The 16997-nt window shown below is 64.6% G+C and overlaps 1 protein-coding gene across 1 annotated transcript in view; it reads right to left on the bottom strand.

Moving 5' to 3' along the window:
- Nucleotides 1-16568, bottom strand: part of LOC115517851 (rho GTPase-activating protein 8-like) — an 87068-nt gene extending 70500 nt beyond the window's left edge. Inside the window, exons 1-4 of the mRNA XM_030320898.1 lie at nucleotides 16411-16568; nucleotides 7517-7597; nucleotides 1753-1801; nucleotides 275-332 (exon numbers count right to left, since the gene is read on the bottom strand). Of these exons, the coding sequence (XP_030176758.1) occupies nucleotides 275-332; nucleotides 1753-1801; nucleotides 7517-7597; nucleotides 16411-16547 (325 nt within the window). The 5' untranslated portion in view covers nucleotides 16548-16568. The remainder of the gene's footprint in view (nucleotides 1-274; nucleotides 333-1752; nucleotides 1802-7516; nucleotides 7598-16410) is intronic.
- Nucleotides 16569-16997: the final 429 nt, after the last annotated feature.

The following is a 16997-nucleotide window of genomic DNA, read 5'->3' as shown; positions in this document are numbered from 1 at the left end:
GGCCCCGGGGGCAGTGAGGGGACGCAGGGCCTTTCCCCCGATGGCCCTCAGCCCCCCCCCCCCCCCCCCCGGGCTCTCGCAGGTCGTGGGAGGGCACACGCTCTCCCCAGTAAGGTCTCCTCCTGGGGTCAGACGTGGTCTTCCCGCCTCTCCTGCCCTCCCACCCAGAGCCCTGGGGCACAGAAAAGGCCGGCGACGTCACGCTGCCCAGCGGCCACACCGGCCGGGAGGGTGGCCGGGCGCCCGGTCCCCGCCACGGGGCCGCCAGACTCACCCTCATAGAAGCGGATCTTGTCCCGCAGGATCACCATGCCTTTCGTCAGCAGCTGGTTCTGAAAGCCACACACAGAGATGCCGTCACTGCTTTGGGGGGGGTGGGGGCCGGCAGGCAAGGCCCCCGGGAGTCCCCCAGCCACAGCTGAGGCCCAAGGGTGAACGTCAGCTCACCACCCCCCCCGGAGGGCAGTGACAACTGTCGGGGCTGGTCAGACGGGAGGTGGCCGCGGGGACCCCTCAGAGACAAGCCGAGTCGGGCGGGTGGCTGCCTTCACATCCCACGGCGAAGGAAGGCCTTTCGGGCAAGAGGGGCCCCGTGCCGGACGTCCTGGAGCGTGAAGCACCGTCAGCGACCTGAGGCCCAAAGCGCGCGGTGCACGCGGTCACGCTGCCCCCGGGGTCTTGGCCGAGAACGACACCGTGTGGCCTCAGCACCACCAACAGCCAGGGGGTGGAAAGAGCCCAGTGCCACCGACGGACGGGAGGACGAACAAAACGGGGTGTCTCCGCGCAGCGGAATGTTATTTGGCCGGAAAAAGGAGCGGGGCGCCGATGGAAGCAACACAGATGCCCCTCGCTGAGGCCGTGCTCGCGGGAGCAGCTCGAAAGGCCACTGACACGAAGTCTCCAGAACAGGAACATTCTGGCGCAGAGAGCAGATGGCTGCTGCCAGGGGCTGCGGGGAGCAGGGAACGGAGGATGTTTAGAAACGTGGGGCTTCTGGGGCGCCTGGGGGCTCAGTCGGTTAAGCGTCCGAGTCTTGGCCCCGGCTCAGGTCACGATCTCGCGGTTCGCGAGTTTGAGCCCCACGTCGGGAGCTTTGCGCGGATGGTATGAGCCTGCTTGGGATGCTGCGTCTCCCTCCCTCCACACAAATAAATGAGCGTTAAGAAATTATTTTTAAATGTGGGGCTTCCGCTGGGGAGGCTCTGGAACCAGAGGGGAGGACAAGGAGCCCCCCCCCCCCCGAACCGCACGCTTTAAACGGGGGCGCTGCCCGGGAATCACGCCGCGGCAAAGCTGTTCAATGAGAAGAGCAGAAACCCACGGGAAGGGGGGGCCCTCTGCCGGCCCCTCCTGGCTGGTGACCTGGACAGACGGTCCCATGTGTCCGTGACCCTGCAGGCCTGTTGGCCAGATGAGGTGTCACGGATGTCAACTGAGGCACAGCCGGGGACACAGAGGCCTCGCGTTGCTGACGCCACACGGTGACCCAAATGCGGACGTCTGGGAGCCCCCAAGGCCGGTGTTCCAGGAGGCGCACGGCCCGTAACGACCCCGAATGCGGATACTTTACCTGCCCGTCGCCGTTAACCTTCACGACAATCCACGCTGCACAGACGGGGAAACTGAGTCAAGGGGAGGCAGAGCCCCGGAAAGCCTGTGCTCCACACGCCCACCGAGAGGAGGTGACCCCGGCCCTTCTGGCCACCGCGGAAAGCACCCCCGGCCCCCTGGAGGGCACAGACCACCCACCTGCAGATACTCCGTGAAGAAGGACCCCAGCTCCGTCTTCAGCAGCTGCCTGCGGGCAGGAGGGGACACGACAGTGAGCGGCCGCAGGACTCAGAGGCCACGCGGCGGGGACAAGGGGGCCGGCTGGGCAGCGGGAGGCCGGCCTGGCCCACCTGCCCCAGCCCTGCGGGGGCTCGGTGGGCCTCAGGCCTCCGCGGCGTTCAGCTGTGGCTCTTTATACACCCGCGGCCACCTGCCACGCCTCCCCGGAGGGCGAGCACCTCTCACGTTCTCGGGGAGACCCCCCCCCCCCGGCCGTGCTGGGCCTCCACCACTCGGCTCACCCCTTCTTCCGCCTGCCCGGCCCCGGAGCTCGCCGCCCCGCACCCTCTGACTCTCTCCTCCCGCTGTAGGTGCTGACTATGGTTCCCTTTTACAAGTGAGGCAAAGGAGGCTCAGAGAGGTCAAGGGACTTGTCCGAGGCCACGCAGGACACACCGACTTAGGATCCAAACCTCGTCCTTTGTACATACGTTGACAATTCACTGCGCCGCTCTGGGGGCAGAGAGAACGGCGGGCGTCCCGCTCCACACCACGCACAGCCTGGAACACGTCAACGGTGGGCCCAACGCTCAACCTCACCTCTCCTCTCGGCCTTGTAGCTGTGTGTGCGCATGTGCGGGCACGCCTGGGGGGCACTGAACTCGCCTGCCTCCCCCCCACTAAGTAGGTGCTCCGGTCCTCAAAGGCCTTTTAGGGGTGGCTACATTCTACCTTCCCAGTGGAACTGAAAGCGGGACCCCGGCTCAGGGCTGGCTGCCCCCCAGTGGGGGTGGGGCCCGGGAGCTAAGTGCCGCACAGAGGGCAGGTGGCTTGTGGGAGGTAGCTAGCACCCCAGCAGCTGACCGGCTGTCCTCCCTGGTGCCCGGGGCCGGGGGCACAGGGAGGGACACGTTTCCCGACAGCTCCGGGGGCCACAGCCAGGCCAGGCACAGACCTAAGCTCTCAACAGCCTGACAGGTGGGGCTGGTGTCCCTGGACGGGATGGACGAGGAACCTGCCTTTCAGAGCAAAGGCAGCCCCAGGGCCCTGTCCCACGCCCCTGGCGGGTAGCTTCTCTTAGTACGGGACCCATACTACGTCCCAGCCCAACGCCGTCCCCGCGTAGCTGTGAAGTTAGCAGCAGAGGCGCTCAGCAGGCTGAGCTCTGCCGGGACAGCGAGGGGATGGGGTGCTGACCCGTGTGAAGCCAGGTGACCCTCTGCCGCCAGCCCCCAGCCCCAGCCCCTCCACCTCCTCCCAGCTGTCTGGGCTTCCAAGGACCAGATGTGACCTCAGCTCCTGGTGTGAACCCCCCACGTCCAGCCTCGGTGTCTGTCTCAAGGTCACCACACGAAAGACACAAGGGGCCGCTCCGGGCAGGGCCAGGGAGCAAAGGGTGAGGAGGGAGGGACTTCTTCTGGGCCCAGGGCCGAGTCTTCTCAGATAGCCCCTCCCCCGACTGAGCTCCAGGACCCTCATCTGGGGCCTGGGACATGCCAGAAGGTAGAGCAGGAGGGCCCAGGCTGTCAAGTGAGGGCACGGCTCACCCTTGATGTATACAGCAGGTGCTCAGTGAAGCCCTCCTCGCCCTCTCCCTGGCCCATCGCTGGTGGAAGTGTGTATGAACACGAATGAATGAATGGATGAATGAACGAACGAACGAACGGTCTCCTTCAGGGCGGAGCAGACCCTCTGCCCTGCTGCTGACCTGCTACGTGAGCCCAAGGGCACGTCCGGGGCAAGGGCACGTCCGGCCGAGCGTCCCCCAATTTGTGCCCACCGCCTCTCCCAGTTGCTGACGAAGGGAACCATGGTCATTCCACAGATGCCGAAACTGAGGCCCAGGGGAGGGCGAGTGGTGAGGTCCCGTGGGGCCTGCTGGTTAGGCTGCTCCTGTACCCACAGGGGAGCCTCCGGGCGGCTTCTGCACCCTGGGACGCCACTTGGGGAAGGCGCCGCAGGGGGACCAGCCTGGGTGCCGTCTGAGGGGCCGCGGCCACGGCCACCCTGTCCAGACAGGTCTGCTGGCTCCTGGGAGCCGCAGGGCCAGCGGGACGTCGTGCAGGAGCTGGGGCTGGGCCAGATGATCTGCATGTCTGCCGGGAGCCCGGGAGGGAGGGCCTCTCGGGACCAGAGCGGGTGGCCGAGCTCCCTCCCACAAGCGCCCACAGCCTCCCGCACGGCCCTCAGGACTCCACGAGCCCCCTGGCCCCGGGCACGCCAGTAGCTGTTCCGTCGAATGTTGGGGGAGAGGCCGCCCCAGACAGTCACCCTGGCAGGAGCCGCAGGGTCAGGGCAGGCACAAGGAATGCAGAATGTACAGCAGCCTGGGTTGCTGGGCCTGGGGCAAGAGGCCTTGCACAGCTGAGCACAACCAGGGCAACCGGGGGCCTGACTGTGTAAGAAGGGGGGCTGCGGGGCGCCGGGGTGGCTCAGTCGGTTAAGCGTCCGACTCCTGATTTCAGCTCAGGCCATGATCTCGAGGTTCGTGGGTTCGAGCCCCGCAGTGGGCTCTGCACTGACAGTGAGGAGCCTGCTTGGGGTTCTCTTTCTCTCAGCCCCTCCCCTGTGCCCACTCTCTCTCAAAAGAGATAAACACTTAAGAAAAGGAAAGTAGGGGCTGCACGAGTCCTGCAGGGGCAATGCCATCCGAAGTGGGGTAAGAAGAGGTCTGGGTGCTTAAGCACGAGTCCTCTGCAACCCAGAGTGACTTATTCTCTATCTGGAGAAACTATCATGCAAAACGTGTCCGTCTGGGGGGGCCTCAGGAGAAAGGTGGTCAAAGGAACCACTGAAGAGCGAGGGCTAGGCCCGCGGCCCGGACCCCGCCGAAATGAAACCTGTGGGCTTCAAGGTCACTACCGAGAACACGAGCGTACAACTCACTGATGGGGGCACGGGTGTGCAAATCAGTACGTGGCGAGGGTCTAGATCCAGAATATATAAAGAACTCCTGCGATTCAACAACAACAAGATAAACGATCCCACTGAGAAATGGGCCGGGGACGCGGGGACACATCTCCCCCCAAGATGACACGCAAATGGCCAACGGGCACGTGATGTTCCTGTCGTGCGTCATCGGGGAAATAGGAGCCCAAACACAAGACAGCACTCCCCCCCCCACACCCGACGAGCGCTGTTAGAATGATCCCCCCCCCACCCCACCCCCCCCGGGAGAAGGTGGTAGAGCAGAGCCCTCAGACGCAGCTCGCGGGAAGGAAGCTGGTGCGGCTGCCGCGGCGGGAGGCCGGTGGCTCCTCAAACCACAGCAGTGACGCGATGCAGCCGTCCGCGCCCAGGTGCGCCCCCGGGAGAGGCGGAGACGCACGTCCACACCAAACCCTGCACGGCGCGCGTTCAGAGCGGCGCCGTCCGTGACAACCCAGAGGTGGCCACGACCCACGGATCTATCAGTGGTGAGCGGACAAGCAGAGCGCGGTTTCCCGAGCAGGGGGTATTGCTCGGCCATGAACGGAATGACGTAGTGACAGGCTCGGACGGGGACGAGCCCTGAAGGTACCACGCTGCACGGAAGGAGCCAGACACAAAAGGCCGCACGCACGTTGCGCGACTCCGTTCCGTGAAACGTCCGGGACAGGCCAAGGTACAGAGATGGAAACTTGACTGGTATTTGCCAGGGGCCGGGGGGGCGGGGGTGATGAAAACGTTCTGGAACGACACAGGGGTGAGGGTTGCACCACTCCGTGAATATGCTAAAAACCACTCAACTGTGCATTTTTAAAAAGTGAATGATATGTCGGGGCGCCTGGGTGGCTCAGTCGGGTGAGCGTCCGACGTCGGCTCAGGGCACGATCTCGCGGTCCGTGGGTTCGAGCCCCGCATCAGGCTCTGTGCTGACGGCTCGGAGCCTAGAGCCTGTTTCAGATTCTGTGTCTCCCTCTCTCTCTGCCCCTCCCCCGTTCATGCTCTGTCTCTCTCTGTCTCAAAAATAAAAACATTTAAATAAAAAAGTGAATGACATGTCAAAAAAAAAAAATATATATATATACATATGTAAAAAACAGGGAAGAAAGGGTCATGGCCAGACATCAGAGTCTTGTTACTATTCACCGTCTCTGGACTTGGCCATGCCTGGGCACAGCCGGGGAATGCCCGCGCCCCCTCCCCCCCTCGACCCCAATCTCACTCCCGGCCATGAGAACCGAGGCGGACGTTCAGGTGACGGTACGATCAATGGTTCCCGTCACAGGGCTCTCTCGTGAGATCAAAGCTAACGACCGGCGACGGATATCACGCATAATTAAATTCACTTGACTTAATGTGGCCATGTGATGGAGAAAAGGAAGAGATGGGGGGCGGGGCGGGCAGGGGGGCAGGCCCGAGGGACCCACAGGCCCTGGGGTCAGGGACCTGAGTCTCCGCTCCACTGACCAGCCCCGTGAGCACGAGCAACCTGCGATCTCTGTGCCTCAGTTTCCTCATCTGGAAAATGCAGACGAGAAGGTGCCCACCCCTCAGGGCTGCCTCAGTAAGGGTTCTGGGGCTGGAGAGGGGAGCCTAGGGCCCCGGGGGGCTTGTCTGTTCCCCCCACCTCCCTCGAGAGGCCGCCTGCTCTGGGACGGCCCCCAAGGGCTGGGCTCAGGGACGCACGCTCTGGAGGTACAGTCCCTGTGGGGAGGCGGAGGCAACAGAGAGCCAGATAATCGTGACCACTGTCTAGGCCACTGGGGGGCAAGGACGTGCCGGGGGGCCTCGCTGGCTGGCTTGTTCCTGGATTTAGAAATATCTCCCCTTGCTTTGTTGTTTAGACATCCAGCAGATTCCTCAGGCTTCCTACGAACTCCTGTTTCCTTAAGGCGGGGGTGGGGGGGCATGGTGAGGAACACGGGCTCCTGGGGCCCCACCCGTAGCAGCCACATGAGCCCCTGGCCGGGTCACACGGAGGGGGCCCGGGAGAGGCAACAAGCCCCTACTCTGTGACTTCGGCTGCTCCTTCCCCTCCCTGGGCCTCAGTTTCCCTCTCTGTAAGGGTCCCCTCAGCCCTGCCACTCCGCTGGGGTGCTCTGTACGCGAACGATCCCTGTCCCTATCGTCCCTCATTCCCACCTTGGGCCGATGAAGACCTGGGCTGCCTATTCTTCCCAGACGCTGGCACGGGGACAGGGTGGCACGGGGACAGGGCGGGAAGGGAAGGGCACAGCGGTAGGAAATGCCTCCCTGAGCAGCTGTGTGACCCTGGGCAAGTGTCTTGACCTCTCTGAGCTTCAGCCTCCTCCATCACAAAGCAGGACGCACGCGGCTGGCCTTGCGGATCCCCCGCAAGTGACGACGGTGTCCGGCCCACAGCGGCTGGTCTGTCTCGGGCTCCCTCACCAGTGCTCGCTGGTTGGCCATTCACAGGAAATGAGGGGCGTTCGGCCGGGTAACTGCCTTTCCGGGAACGACACTCCCGTCATTAGACAGGTGGGTCCTTCCTCTTTAACAGGATAATATCCTTCGTGATGTGCAGAACCAGCGGGGAATGTGGGCGTTCTCTTGAGCCACTGTCCAAGTCCCACCCTGCTTCCCCCGAAGAGAAAGTCCTCAGGACGGGTGGGGGTGAAGGTCCAGCGGGCTCAAAAGCCACTCGACCAGGGCCCGTAGTCAAGGTGCACACGGTGGCCCAGGGGTCACTGCCCACCGTGGCTTCCAGGGTGGCGTCTCAGGTGTGGCTGGGGGACCAGGGTGTGGCTGCGGCCTCCCTGCCGCTCACAGGCCCAGGACGGGACACGGGGCCACTCACCGGACGCCTTCGTTGAGGCTGAAAAGCTCCTGGTCGGGCAGCCCCTTGCGCTGGAAGACGGCAATGACCCCGTTGTGGATGCTGCAGGTGGGAGAAAGAGGTGTCATCGGGGCCCCGAGACCCCCTCCCCGCCTTCCCAGGCCTCCCTTCTGCCTTGCCTCTTCCCAGCAGCCCACCCTGCTCTGCTCCCGGGACAGAAAAGGGCCCGGTCGGAAGCAGGTGCTGGCTTTTACAAGGCTGTCCTCCTGGGACCCTGTCCACACCAAAGCCTCAGTCCGTTCCCACCTCACTCCTGGGGTCGAGCCCTAGCCCCCGCCTCCCCAGAGCCCTGGGCCCGAGTCACCAAGGCACCTCCCAGTCACCTCCCCAGGATGTCTCGTGTAGCCTGCCCACACTCTGCTCCCCCTCCTGTGTTCTCGAACCCTCTATTCCCGGGCACACCCTTTGATCACCAGTCCCACCCTCTGATGCGTCCAAGCCTGGCGCTCACTGTGGGTTTCCCGGTGCCCCCTGCCGGCTCCTGGCATCCCTGAGCACTGGACGCTCACGTTATCTGTCCCGCTGGGGATGGGGAAGCTGCCTCCGGCCCCAGGGCCTTTGCACACGCCCTTTCTGCTGGCTGCTCACGTGCTGTTGCCAGTTTTCACGGCACTTGTCCGTGTCGTGTATGTGCGATTTGATTAACTTGTTGCCACCATCATCTACAAAGCCCTAGAGCCCAGGGTCCTGCGTTGTTCGTGACTCGCCTCTATATACCCAGCACCCGGCTCGAAGGAGAAGCTGGTAAACATCCGGTGAAAATTTATCCTTGACTATCCCTCGTCCTCCAAAGCCAATCTATCCTGAAGTCTGATCCCTTTCTGTCGCCTGGATCTCCGCAGCACCCCTCCCCTCCCTTCAAGCCAGGGCCCCTCCCTGCGTGCCTGGACCTATTACACCGGCCCTGCCTCCCTACTGCCTCAAGTCAGGGAGTCACCTCCCTGACCAGGGTCTTGGGAGGCCTCCACTGTCCTCAAGATACAGCCCAAGGCCTGGACATGGCATTCAAGGCTCGTCAGGAATGCCCCCTCCCTGCATTCCGGGGCATCCTACACTCAAGTCTCAGAGTTCTGGACCTGCCCGAGGCTGCCACACCTCCGGGTCTCTGCACCCACTGCCCTTTCTCCTGGAAGGCCCTTCGCTCCCCTGCCTATGAGGCAAGCAACCATTCGTATTAAAGACCCAGCTCCGAAGCCACTGCCTCCAAGAAGCCCTCCCGCCTTTCCCATGAAGACTCCCGTTCTGCAACCTTCCTGATTCACTTTCCTGTTAGCACTGCCCCCCCCCCGCCCCCTCCACGGGAACCGGGTGTGGGTGGCTCCACCCCCCTCCTGCTGTGGTTCTCAGGGCAGAGAGGACGGCTGGACCCACGCTGCCACTCCCATCACGGATCGGGCAGCAGCCACGAAGCTCCCGATGCCTGTCCGTCTTCATTAGCTCTACCTGTCCTGGGAATGGGGACTGGCCCCCCACATCCCAGATGGGGAGACAGAGGCTCACAGAGGCCAAGTCCCCTGCGGGCGGGCACAGAGCTCCCCACCCGATAAGCTGCTCCCTCTCTCCATGCAGCCTCCCCACAAAGAGCCCGGTCTGGGCAGGGCTGGGGCGCGAAGGGGCCGTGCCCACCAGGAGTTACCAGCTTCTCAGCAAGTGCTCGCAGAGACGGGGAGGGACACCAGTCACATGACCTGGGATGCCCAACTACCCCAGGCCTGGCGTCGGAATGCCACGTACTCGTGTGTCTGAGACACGTGTCCTCCAACGTCTGTTTCCCGTCTCTGAAAGGGGGTCACGAGTGTGCCTGCCCCCCACCCCCTGGGCTGAGGAAGAAATGCCTGGCCAGAGCCTCAGGGCGTGGGTGGGGCCCGGACCGGGCTCGCCTCTGTTAGAAGTCCCCGCTGGCCCCGGCCCTGCCACTGTGTCACCGGCCCTGCCACTGTGTCACCGTAAGGCTGCTCCCCATCTACAACCCAAAGAGATAAAAGCCCGCCAGGAAGCCAGTGGTCCTCCAGCAGCCACGCTGAAGTCCCTACAGCTGCAAGTTCACTTCTGGCCCTGTGGGGGCTGCTGGGGGGCCGGGCCGCCCTCAGGCAGAGGTGACCAAGAACGGAGGCCCCAAGGTGGGAGGAAGCCGGTGCAGGCCGAGCCCTGGGCGGCTCATCGCACAGACCTGCTCCTGGCGGCCTGCCCGTGGCCCTCCTCCTCTTCCGGTCAGCCTTCCGGAGGGACCCCAGCCCAGGGGTGACCCTACACCTGTGTCACATGCATCACCCCCTCCTGCCTCAGGGCCTTTGTCCTTGCCGTCCCGCCCACCCGCCCCCGCAGACCTCACCCCCTCCCCTGGCCCCCGAGTCAGGTCCGTCCTTCCTTCCTCACCCCGCGTTGGAGAAAAAGCTGACCTCGGCCTTCTTTGAGGAGAGGGGAGGTCTTTTGTTTTACTATGTAGCCCTGGTCCCCGACCCCCAGGCCCGCACTGGGGCTGCACGGGGAGCCTTGGCCAGCGAGGACCTGTCAGCGAGGGAGTTTATCACCTCCCTTGACTCTCCCAAGGCCTGTATCTGAGCAGCACCCCGCCCAGCCCAGGGGTCGCCCTCGAGCTCTCCCACCCCTCCCCCATCCCGCGAACCCGGGCCACCGGGGCCCCGGCTTCCCCATCCACACAGTGGATTCCTAACTGCGACCTGCCCGTGGGATTCTTCAGCAGTGACTCCGGGGAGGGGCGTGTCCCCCGGACCCAGCACCGCTCAGCATCTGCTCTGTGGTTTCTCTCCATCTCTGCCTTCTATAACCACCGCACGGGGTGAGCTGTCACACCCAGGCTACGGAAGGAAACACCGAGGCTCCGACACGCAGCGCGGCACTGGGTGGCTGGGAAACCGCCTCCCGCCCGGCCCCTGCCCACACGGGGACGCACACAGGCAGCGCCCTGCTCCCTCCAGCCGTGGCCTGAGATCCTGTTCCTTTGCGCACTCCAAGTCGGGCAAACCAAAAGCCTTGCTGTGAGCCACTCGGGGAGGGGAAGGGTGGGGGGGGGGGCGAGAGGGCCTCACGTGACTTACCGTCTCCCCAAAAATAGAAGTGAAACCCCAGCCACCCCGGTCTGGGGCCTCCGGACCAGGGGTGGGCCGGCCCAGCCTCGGGCCCTGGCAAACGGTCCCAAGGAAACCACAGGTGGCCTCCGAGGGCACTTTTGGGGGAGGCCTGAGTGGAGCTGACCCATGGCCTCCCCTCAGCCCGGCAGTCCCTCACGGAGCGTGTCCCCCTCCCCAGTGCACGAGGACAGGAGGGCAGGAGGGCAGGGCCAAGTCCCAGCATCTCCTGCCTGGGCACTGGGTGTGTACGGGGTGAAGGGGAGAAGGCGCGAGACCCCCCGGTGAGGCTTCGGGGCGTCCTGGGCAGTGCCGAGACCTGCTGTCACCAGGGCTGGCCTGGACCACAGGGCCCAGGAAGAGGGCGGGGCACAGCCAAGCCGGGAGAGGAAAGGCTGGCTGTAGTGCTCCCGGGGGCACTTGCCCGGGGCCACCCTGGCTTGGGCTGGCGCCCGTGTGGGGCTGCAGGCCGAAGGGGCCCCGGTGGCTGGTTCTCTGGCCCGCCATCACCTTTCTTAGCGCGGCCCACCTGCCCATACGGGAAGCCCCAGCAGAGAGTGAGTGGATCTGATCCGGACCCACCTAAAGCCAGGCTTCTGGTCCGTCAGGCCCATGCACCTCCCTGGTGCCCTGGAGGCCGAGCCCTGTCCTTCTCCGGCGCCTACCCTGATTTGGACACCGGAGACCTCAGAGGACACAGAGAGGAGGGCAGGTGCCCCCAGAAGGCCACCCCAGACCCTGAGCGGGGTGGCCACCTCCTTGGGCCCCTCCCAATGGTGTCAGGCCTGGTGCATCTCACGGGCTCCGTGGGAAGGGATGGTCGAGTAAGTGATGAAGGGTGGGCTCCACTGGGTCCCCATGGGGCCCCCGGGCTCCTCCTGCCACCCCCCCCCCCGACAGCTGGGCTCTGGTCCTCCCTCTGCCCCGTCCCTCCAAGGGCAACCAGATGGAGCCCCGATGTCCTCGTCAGTACCCCGGGAGTCACGCCCAGCCCGGCCTCCTGGCTGTTCTAGCCGCTCTAGGCGCAGTGCCCACGGCCTCCTCCGCACGTCCAGGTGAAAGGCAAAGGAGGCAGGTGACTTGGAATCCAACCCTGCCCCCAGGCCAGGCCCCGAGCGGCCCCTCTGGAAAATGGGGGTGATGGTGCCCCTTCCAGCCCTGTGCCAGCTTCCTCTGCTCCTCAGCAAACAGGTGTCGCTCACATCCCAGTTTCAGTCCACCCGGCTGACTCACATGCTGCTCCCCCCACCCCCCACCCCTAACAGGGTTCCTGGCTGAGCAGGAGGGACCCAAGGCCACCTCTGCTCCTCCCTGGGCACCCGGCAAGGGCCCTGGCCCACTGGTCCTGACCACAGAGGGGACAGTGGAGTGCCCACGTCCTCGAACACCTGCCTGGACTTCACACCGCCCTTCGCAGTGGCGAGGCGGGTGCGGGATGCCGTGCTGGGGAGGGCTGCAGCCGGCCCGAGCCCGGGCTGGTGGGTGGGAGAAGTGACGACCCAGAGCACGTGGCGGGGGGGGGGGGGGGGATGAGCGTCACGCATGTCACGAACACAGTGGCTCACAACAACCCAAATGTGTGCTCTTAGGTTTTCGAAGGCCAGAAGTCCTAAATCAGTTTCACGGGGCTGAAATCAAGGTGTTGGCGTGACTGTCTCCGGGCCCTGCCCAGTTTCTAGAGGCGCCCACGCTCCTCGGCCCGGACTCCTTTCTCCGTCCTCACAGCCGGCCGCGTGGCGCCTTCGGTCTCTCTGATTCCACCCGGCCACCTCCTTCCCTGACGCCGCCCCCCCCCCCCCCCCCCGCCGTGCCTCCCTCTTGCGAAGACCCTCGAGACGACACCGGACCCCCTTCTCGAGATCCTTAACTCGGTCACACCTGCGAAATTCCTTCCGTAAGCTACCACATGCACAGGTTCTGGGGGGCCAGGGTGTTGACATGTTTGGGGGGGCCGTTGCTTTGCTGACCATACCCAGGCTGCCTTGGGACGGGCGGGAGGCTCAGGACCCAGAGCGAACAGGCAGGGGCCGGGTAGGGGAGCCAAGCACAGGCCCCCAGCAGCCTCCGGCCCCCACCCCCAACCAACTGATCACCCTGGAGCCTTCAGCCAGCCTCCCGTGGCCCCTCAGAGACCCCCTGAGGTGTCGGCAGAAACGCAGACTTCGGAGTCGGCCCCAGGTTGGATCCCTGCTTCTGCCCTGACATGCTGTCACCCACCTTTCTTGGTCCCTGGGCAGTGGCCTCAAGCCACCCCTGGGGCAGGCCCCCCCCGCCCCTGCCAAGCCCCCCCCCCCGGGATCTTGAGCAAGTACCCCCCCCCGCCTCAGTTTCCCTATCTGTAAGCTGAAGACAATTATCCCAGCCTTGGAGGGAGATGATGGGGAGTGAGTATCACACGCAGGCAGTGTGCCTGGCACCACAGGGGCACACGCTCTACCCTGCTTGGGGCCTCCCCTCCCACACTTAGCAGGTGGGGTGGGCACTGGGCTCTCTAGACCTCAAGCATTCGGGAAGATCCAGGCCTGGCAAGGAATAGCGAACTCCCTGACGGATTACACCCTTTGGCCCAAATGCATGCACACGGGACCTGTGCTGGGGAGGCCTTTAGGGCCAAGGTTTGGGGAGCTCCCTCTCGCCCCTCGGCTGGCCCCTCAGCTCAAGGGCATGACCTTCATGGAGCTAGAGACCCCACGCCTGCATGGGGTCCAGAGGCAGTGAGGAGCTAACTGGGGCTGGCCAGGGGAACGCGTGGACAGAGCGGGACACGGCCTGCCATGTCCCGGCCCTCGAGGAAGCGGGGGTGGGGGGAGGGGGACTCCAGGTGGGGGCGGCAGGTAAGCCCTCCGAGGCCCCCACCCTGACCGTGCTGTACACATGCACCTGCCTGCAGCCCCGCACTCGGCTTGGCTCGAAGGACAAACCCGCCCGTAAAGAAGCAGGTGCTCAGAAAACACCTTGGATGGTTCCAGGCCGGCCACCGCCCACCCCTCACTCAAACCTCCCCTGCACCGCTATGGCATCGACGTTCCAGATGCAAGAATGAAATGCGGCCGGCCAGCTGCGCGGTCAGCACGTACCGTCCCGTCCCCCACCCCCCCCCCCCCGGTTATCTTCTCCCCGGCACTAAACACGCCCTGGGGTGACCTCAGTCCTTTACTTGCGTCCCTGTTTCCTTCCTAACTCCCTCCACCTCGTCCAAGCTCAGGACGCTGCTGTTTCTCTGCTGACTCTACGCCCCCCGAGCAGCTCAGGGCCAGGGAGCGAGCGAACGAATGGATGGTTAAATGAACGCGTGGATTCCGCTCTCACGAGAGCGAGCTGTGTATTTTCGCCCCGTGTCAAGATGAGGAAGGGGCCGCAGGAAATTCAGGGGACGTGCCCAGGGCCCCTGCAGTGGGTTGAACAGCATCCCCTAGAAATCCAAGTCTCCTGGAAACAGGGTTTTCGCAGATTCGTTAAGGATCTTGAGAAACCATCATCCCGGGTTAGGGGTGGCCCTACAACCAATGACGGGTGTGCTTGTACGAGAAAGGAGGGGGAGGATCCGGCCACAGAGACCCAGGAGAGACCACGTGGAGGGGGAGGCAGCCGGCCACAAGCCAAGAAACCACCGGGAGCTGAAAGAGGCACGATACTCCCCTAGAGTCTCCGGAGGGGGCATGGTCCTAACGCCGCCTTCCTTTGGGACTTCTGCCTCTGGAACCCCGGGAGACTATGCCTCTGTTGATCCCAGCCACCCAGCTGCCGGCAATGTGTTTCAGCAGCCCTGTGAGACTAGCACGGTGGCACAGATAAAAGGGGGCGCACCCTGGGCTCCAAATGAAGAATCCACAGCTCGGCGAGGCAGGCCCCGGAGACTGACAGAGCTGTCTTGCGTGAGGCCGTGGTCCCGAGGGCTCTGCAGGGAGCAGCGAGGGGCAGGCAGGCAGGCAGAGACCAGAGAGGACCCCCGCCCTCCACCGCTCCTGCTCAGGGACCCGGCAGAGGAAGGTGCTTTCGCCTGCCCTTGGCTCAGTCTCCCCTCTGCCTGGGGAGGAGAGAGCAGGGGCTCCGGTTCTGCCATGTCCTACATGGGTGACCGTGACATGGACAGGTCGGCCGGGTGCTCTGGGTCCCCCTCTGCACCTCTAAAGTGGGGGAGGTGACAGAAGTAACTCCCTCGCTGGGCAAAGTGAACTAAGGGACACGAAGGGGCCTGGCGCATAGTAGGAGTAGAGGGTGGCTGCAGGAGACCCCAGCTGGGGGAGAGGAGCTCACAAAACTGCCGGTTGGTGAGTGCTCAGGAACCAGCGGGCTCCTGAGCCCCCCCCCCCAACCTCTCCTTACAAACCCACCCCAACATGTGCCTGGGCTTGAGTCATGAATTACAGAGTACCTACTATGTGCTGAGCACTGTGTAGAGGGTTTTAATATGTGTCTTTGCACTTAATCCCTACAACAGCCCTGTGAGGTGGACACCATTACTAGCCCATTTGATGGATATGGAAATCAAGGACCAGAGAGGTTAAGTGACTTGCTCAAGGCCACACAGCAGGGAAGAGGCAGAGCTGGGAACTGAACTAAGTCTGTCTGGCTCCTCCCTCTAAACCAAACCAGAGGAATGAGGAGGACAGCTGCATCTCTCTCCCTAACTCTGAGAGAGAAGAAAACAACTCATCACATAGCGAAGTCATTGCGTCAGTGAGATTCCCCAATGAGCGTCCTTCTTTCGCAGTCTCCCCACCAGCCCTGTAAGGAGGAATGCACAGGCACATGCCCGCTGACAGCTAGGGAAACTGAGGCAAACGTGCCTCCAAGCGGTTTGCAACTTGGTAGGGGACAGAAGACAAGCACGTGGACAATGGTGTCCTACCCCGTGCACAGACAAGGCTCTTAGGCTGGCGGCCCTGTGCCCACTAAGGTGTTCAAGAAGTTCCGGATCAACGGAATGAACGTGTGTCCACACTGAGGGCCGGGGTCCTGGGGGCCAAGACCACAGCCAGCGGGTGCATCTGGCCACACTTCACTGCCCGCATCCACGCCCCCCCCTTCCCCTCCCCTCCCTTTTCCTTTCCGTGGAAACGTCTACTTTGAAAGGGGCTCAGGAGCAGACACGCTGGGGAATCCCACTAAATAAACCATCTCTTTTCCGGATCCCAGCCCTGCTCTTCAAACAAAGCTTGGGAGTGGGGGTACTTCCCACGCCCCTGCTCGTCTGGGAACGGCCCCCGGGGAGGGGGAGGGTCGTCTGAGGAATGCCTGGCAGCTGCTGCCTCCCTGCAGACAGCTGGGAGGACCAGGGGCCGCTCGGGGGAAACTGCCCGCCCACCCCCCTCAGACCAAAGGGACCTTTACTCCGGGACAGGAAGCGCGGCGGCCACCCACCCACGGCGCCCTTGAGGCTCATTTGCTCATCCGAGAAATGGGAAAAACACTTCCTGCTCTATTTACCTCTCGGATTGCCATGAGCCACGGAGCGGCGACGTGGGAAGACCCCGGGCGGGAGAGGCAAGCACGCGGGCGCCAGGCCCACCCGGTCGCCCGCCAGCTGGGCGCTTCGGGACGAGCCCCGAGGTCGCGGTCTGGTCCCTCCGTTCTAGAAACACGTTGCACTAAACTTCCCTCCCGGCCCGCACAACTCCGGCGGAGCAAGTTCTCGGCGAGCTGTTAAGCGCCGCGGTGCTGAAGGCGCCGTTCCTCGCCCGCAGGCCGGATCGAGGGCTCCCTGTCCGCCCGGGGCTCGGGGGCCCCGGGCCCGGCGGGCGGCCCGGGAGGGCGCGGCCTTACCTGTTCCAGGTGGCGTTGGCGCAGGCCCGGCGCTGCTGCGTGCCCCGCTCGTCCGCGGCGGCGGCGGCCGGCTCTCTCTTGCCCAGGTCACTGAGGCTGGGCGAACTCATGAACTTCAACCTGCGGAGAGTCCTCATGGTGACCCCGGCGGCCCGCTCCGCGCCCACGCGCGCCCGGCGCCGCGCCCTGCGCCACGCCGCGCCGCGCCGCGGGCCCCGGCCGGCACTGCGCCCTCTACGAGGGAAACTTGGGCGAGAGCAGGAAGCTGAGCGGCCCTCGGGGCTCCCGCCCCGGTCCCGCGCCTCCGCCCCGGGCCCCGCGCCGGCCGGCCCGCCGGGTTAATCATTGCTGGGACGGCCAGCAGCGTGGAGCGCCAGGAGCGCGGACGGCAGCGCGGACCCGGCGCAAAGGAGGGAGGGGGCGGGGCCCGGGGGCGGGGACGCGCGGAGGGGGGGGGTTCGGGGCGGGGCGGAGCAGGGGCGGGCCCGGGGGGCGGAGCAGGGCAGGGGGCGGGGACGAGGCGGTGCCTCAGGCGAGGGGGCGTGTGCAGAGGCGGGGCCGGGAGGGGCGTGGCCACGTAGCGGGGA

This window comes from Lynx canadensis, chromosome B4 (genome assembly GCF_007474595.2).
Source record: "Lynx canadensis isolate LIC74 chromosome B4, mLynCan4.pri.v2, whole genome shotgun sequence".
Classification (NCBI taxonomy): domain Eukaryota; kingdom Metazoa; phylum Chordata; class Mammalia; order Carnivora; family Felidae; genus Lynx; species Lynx canadensis.
The sequence above is the reverse complement of the archived record's forward strand: the minus strand, read 5'-3'. Positions and strand labels throughout refer to the sequence as shown.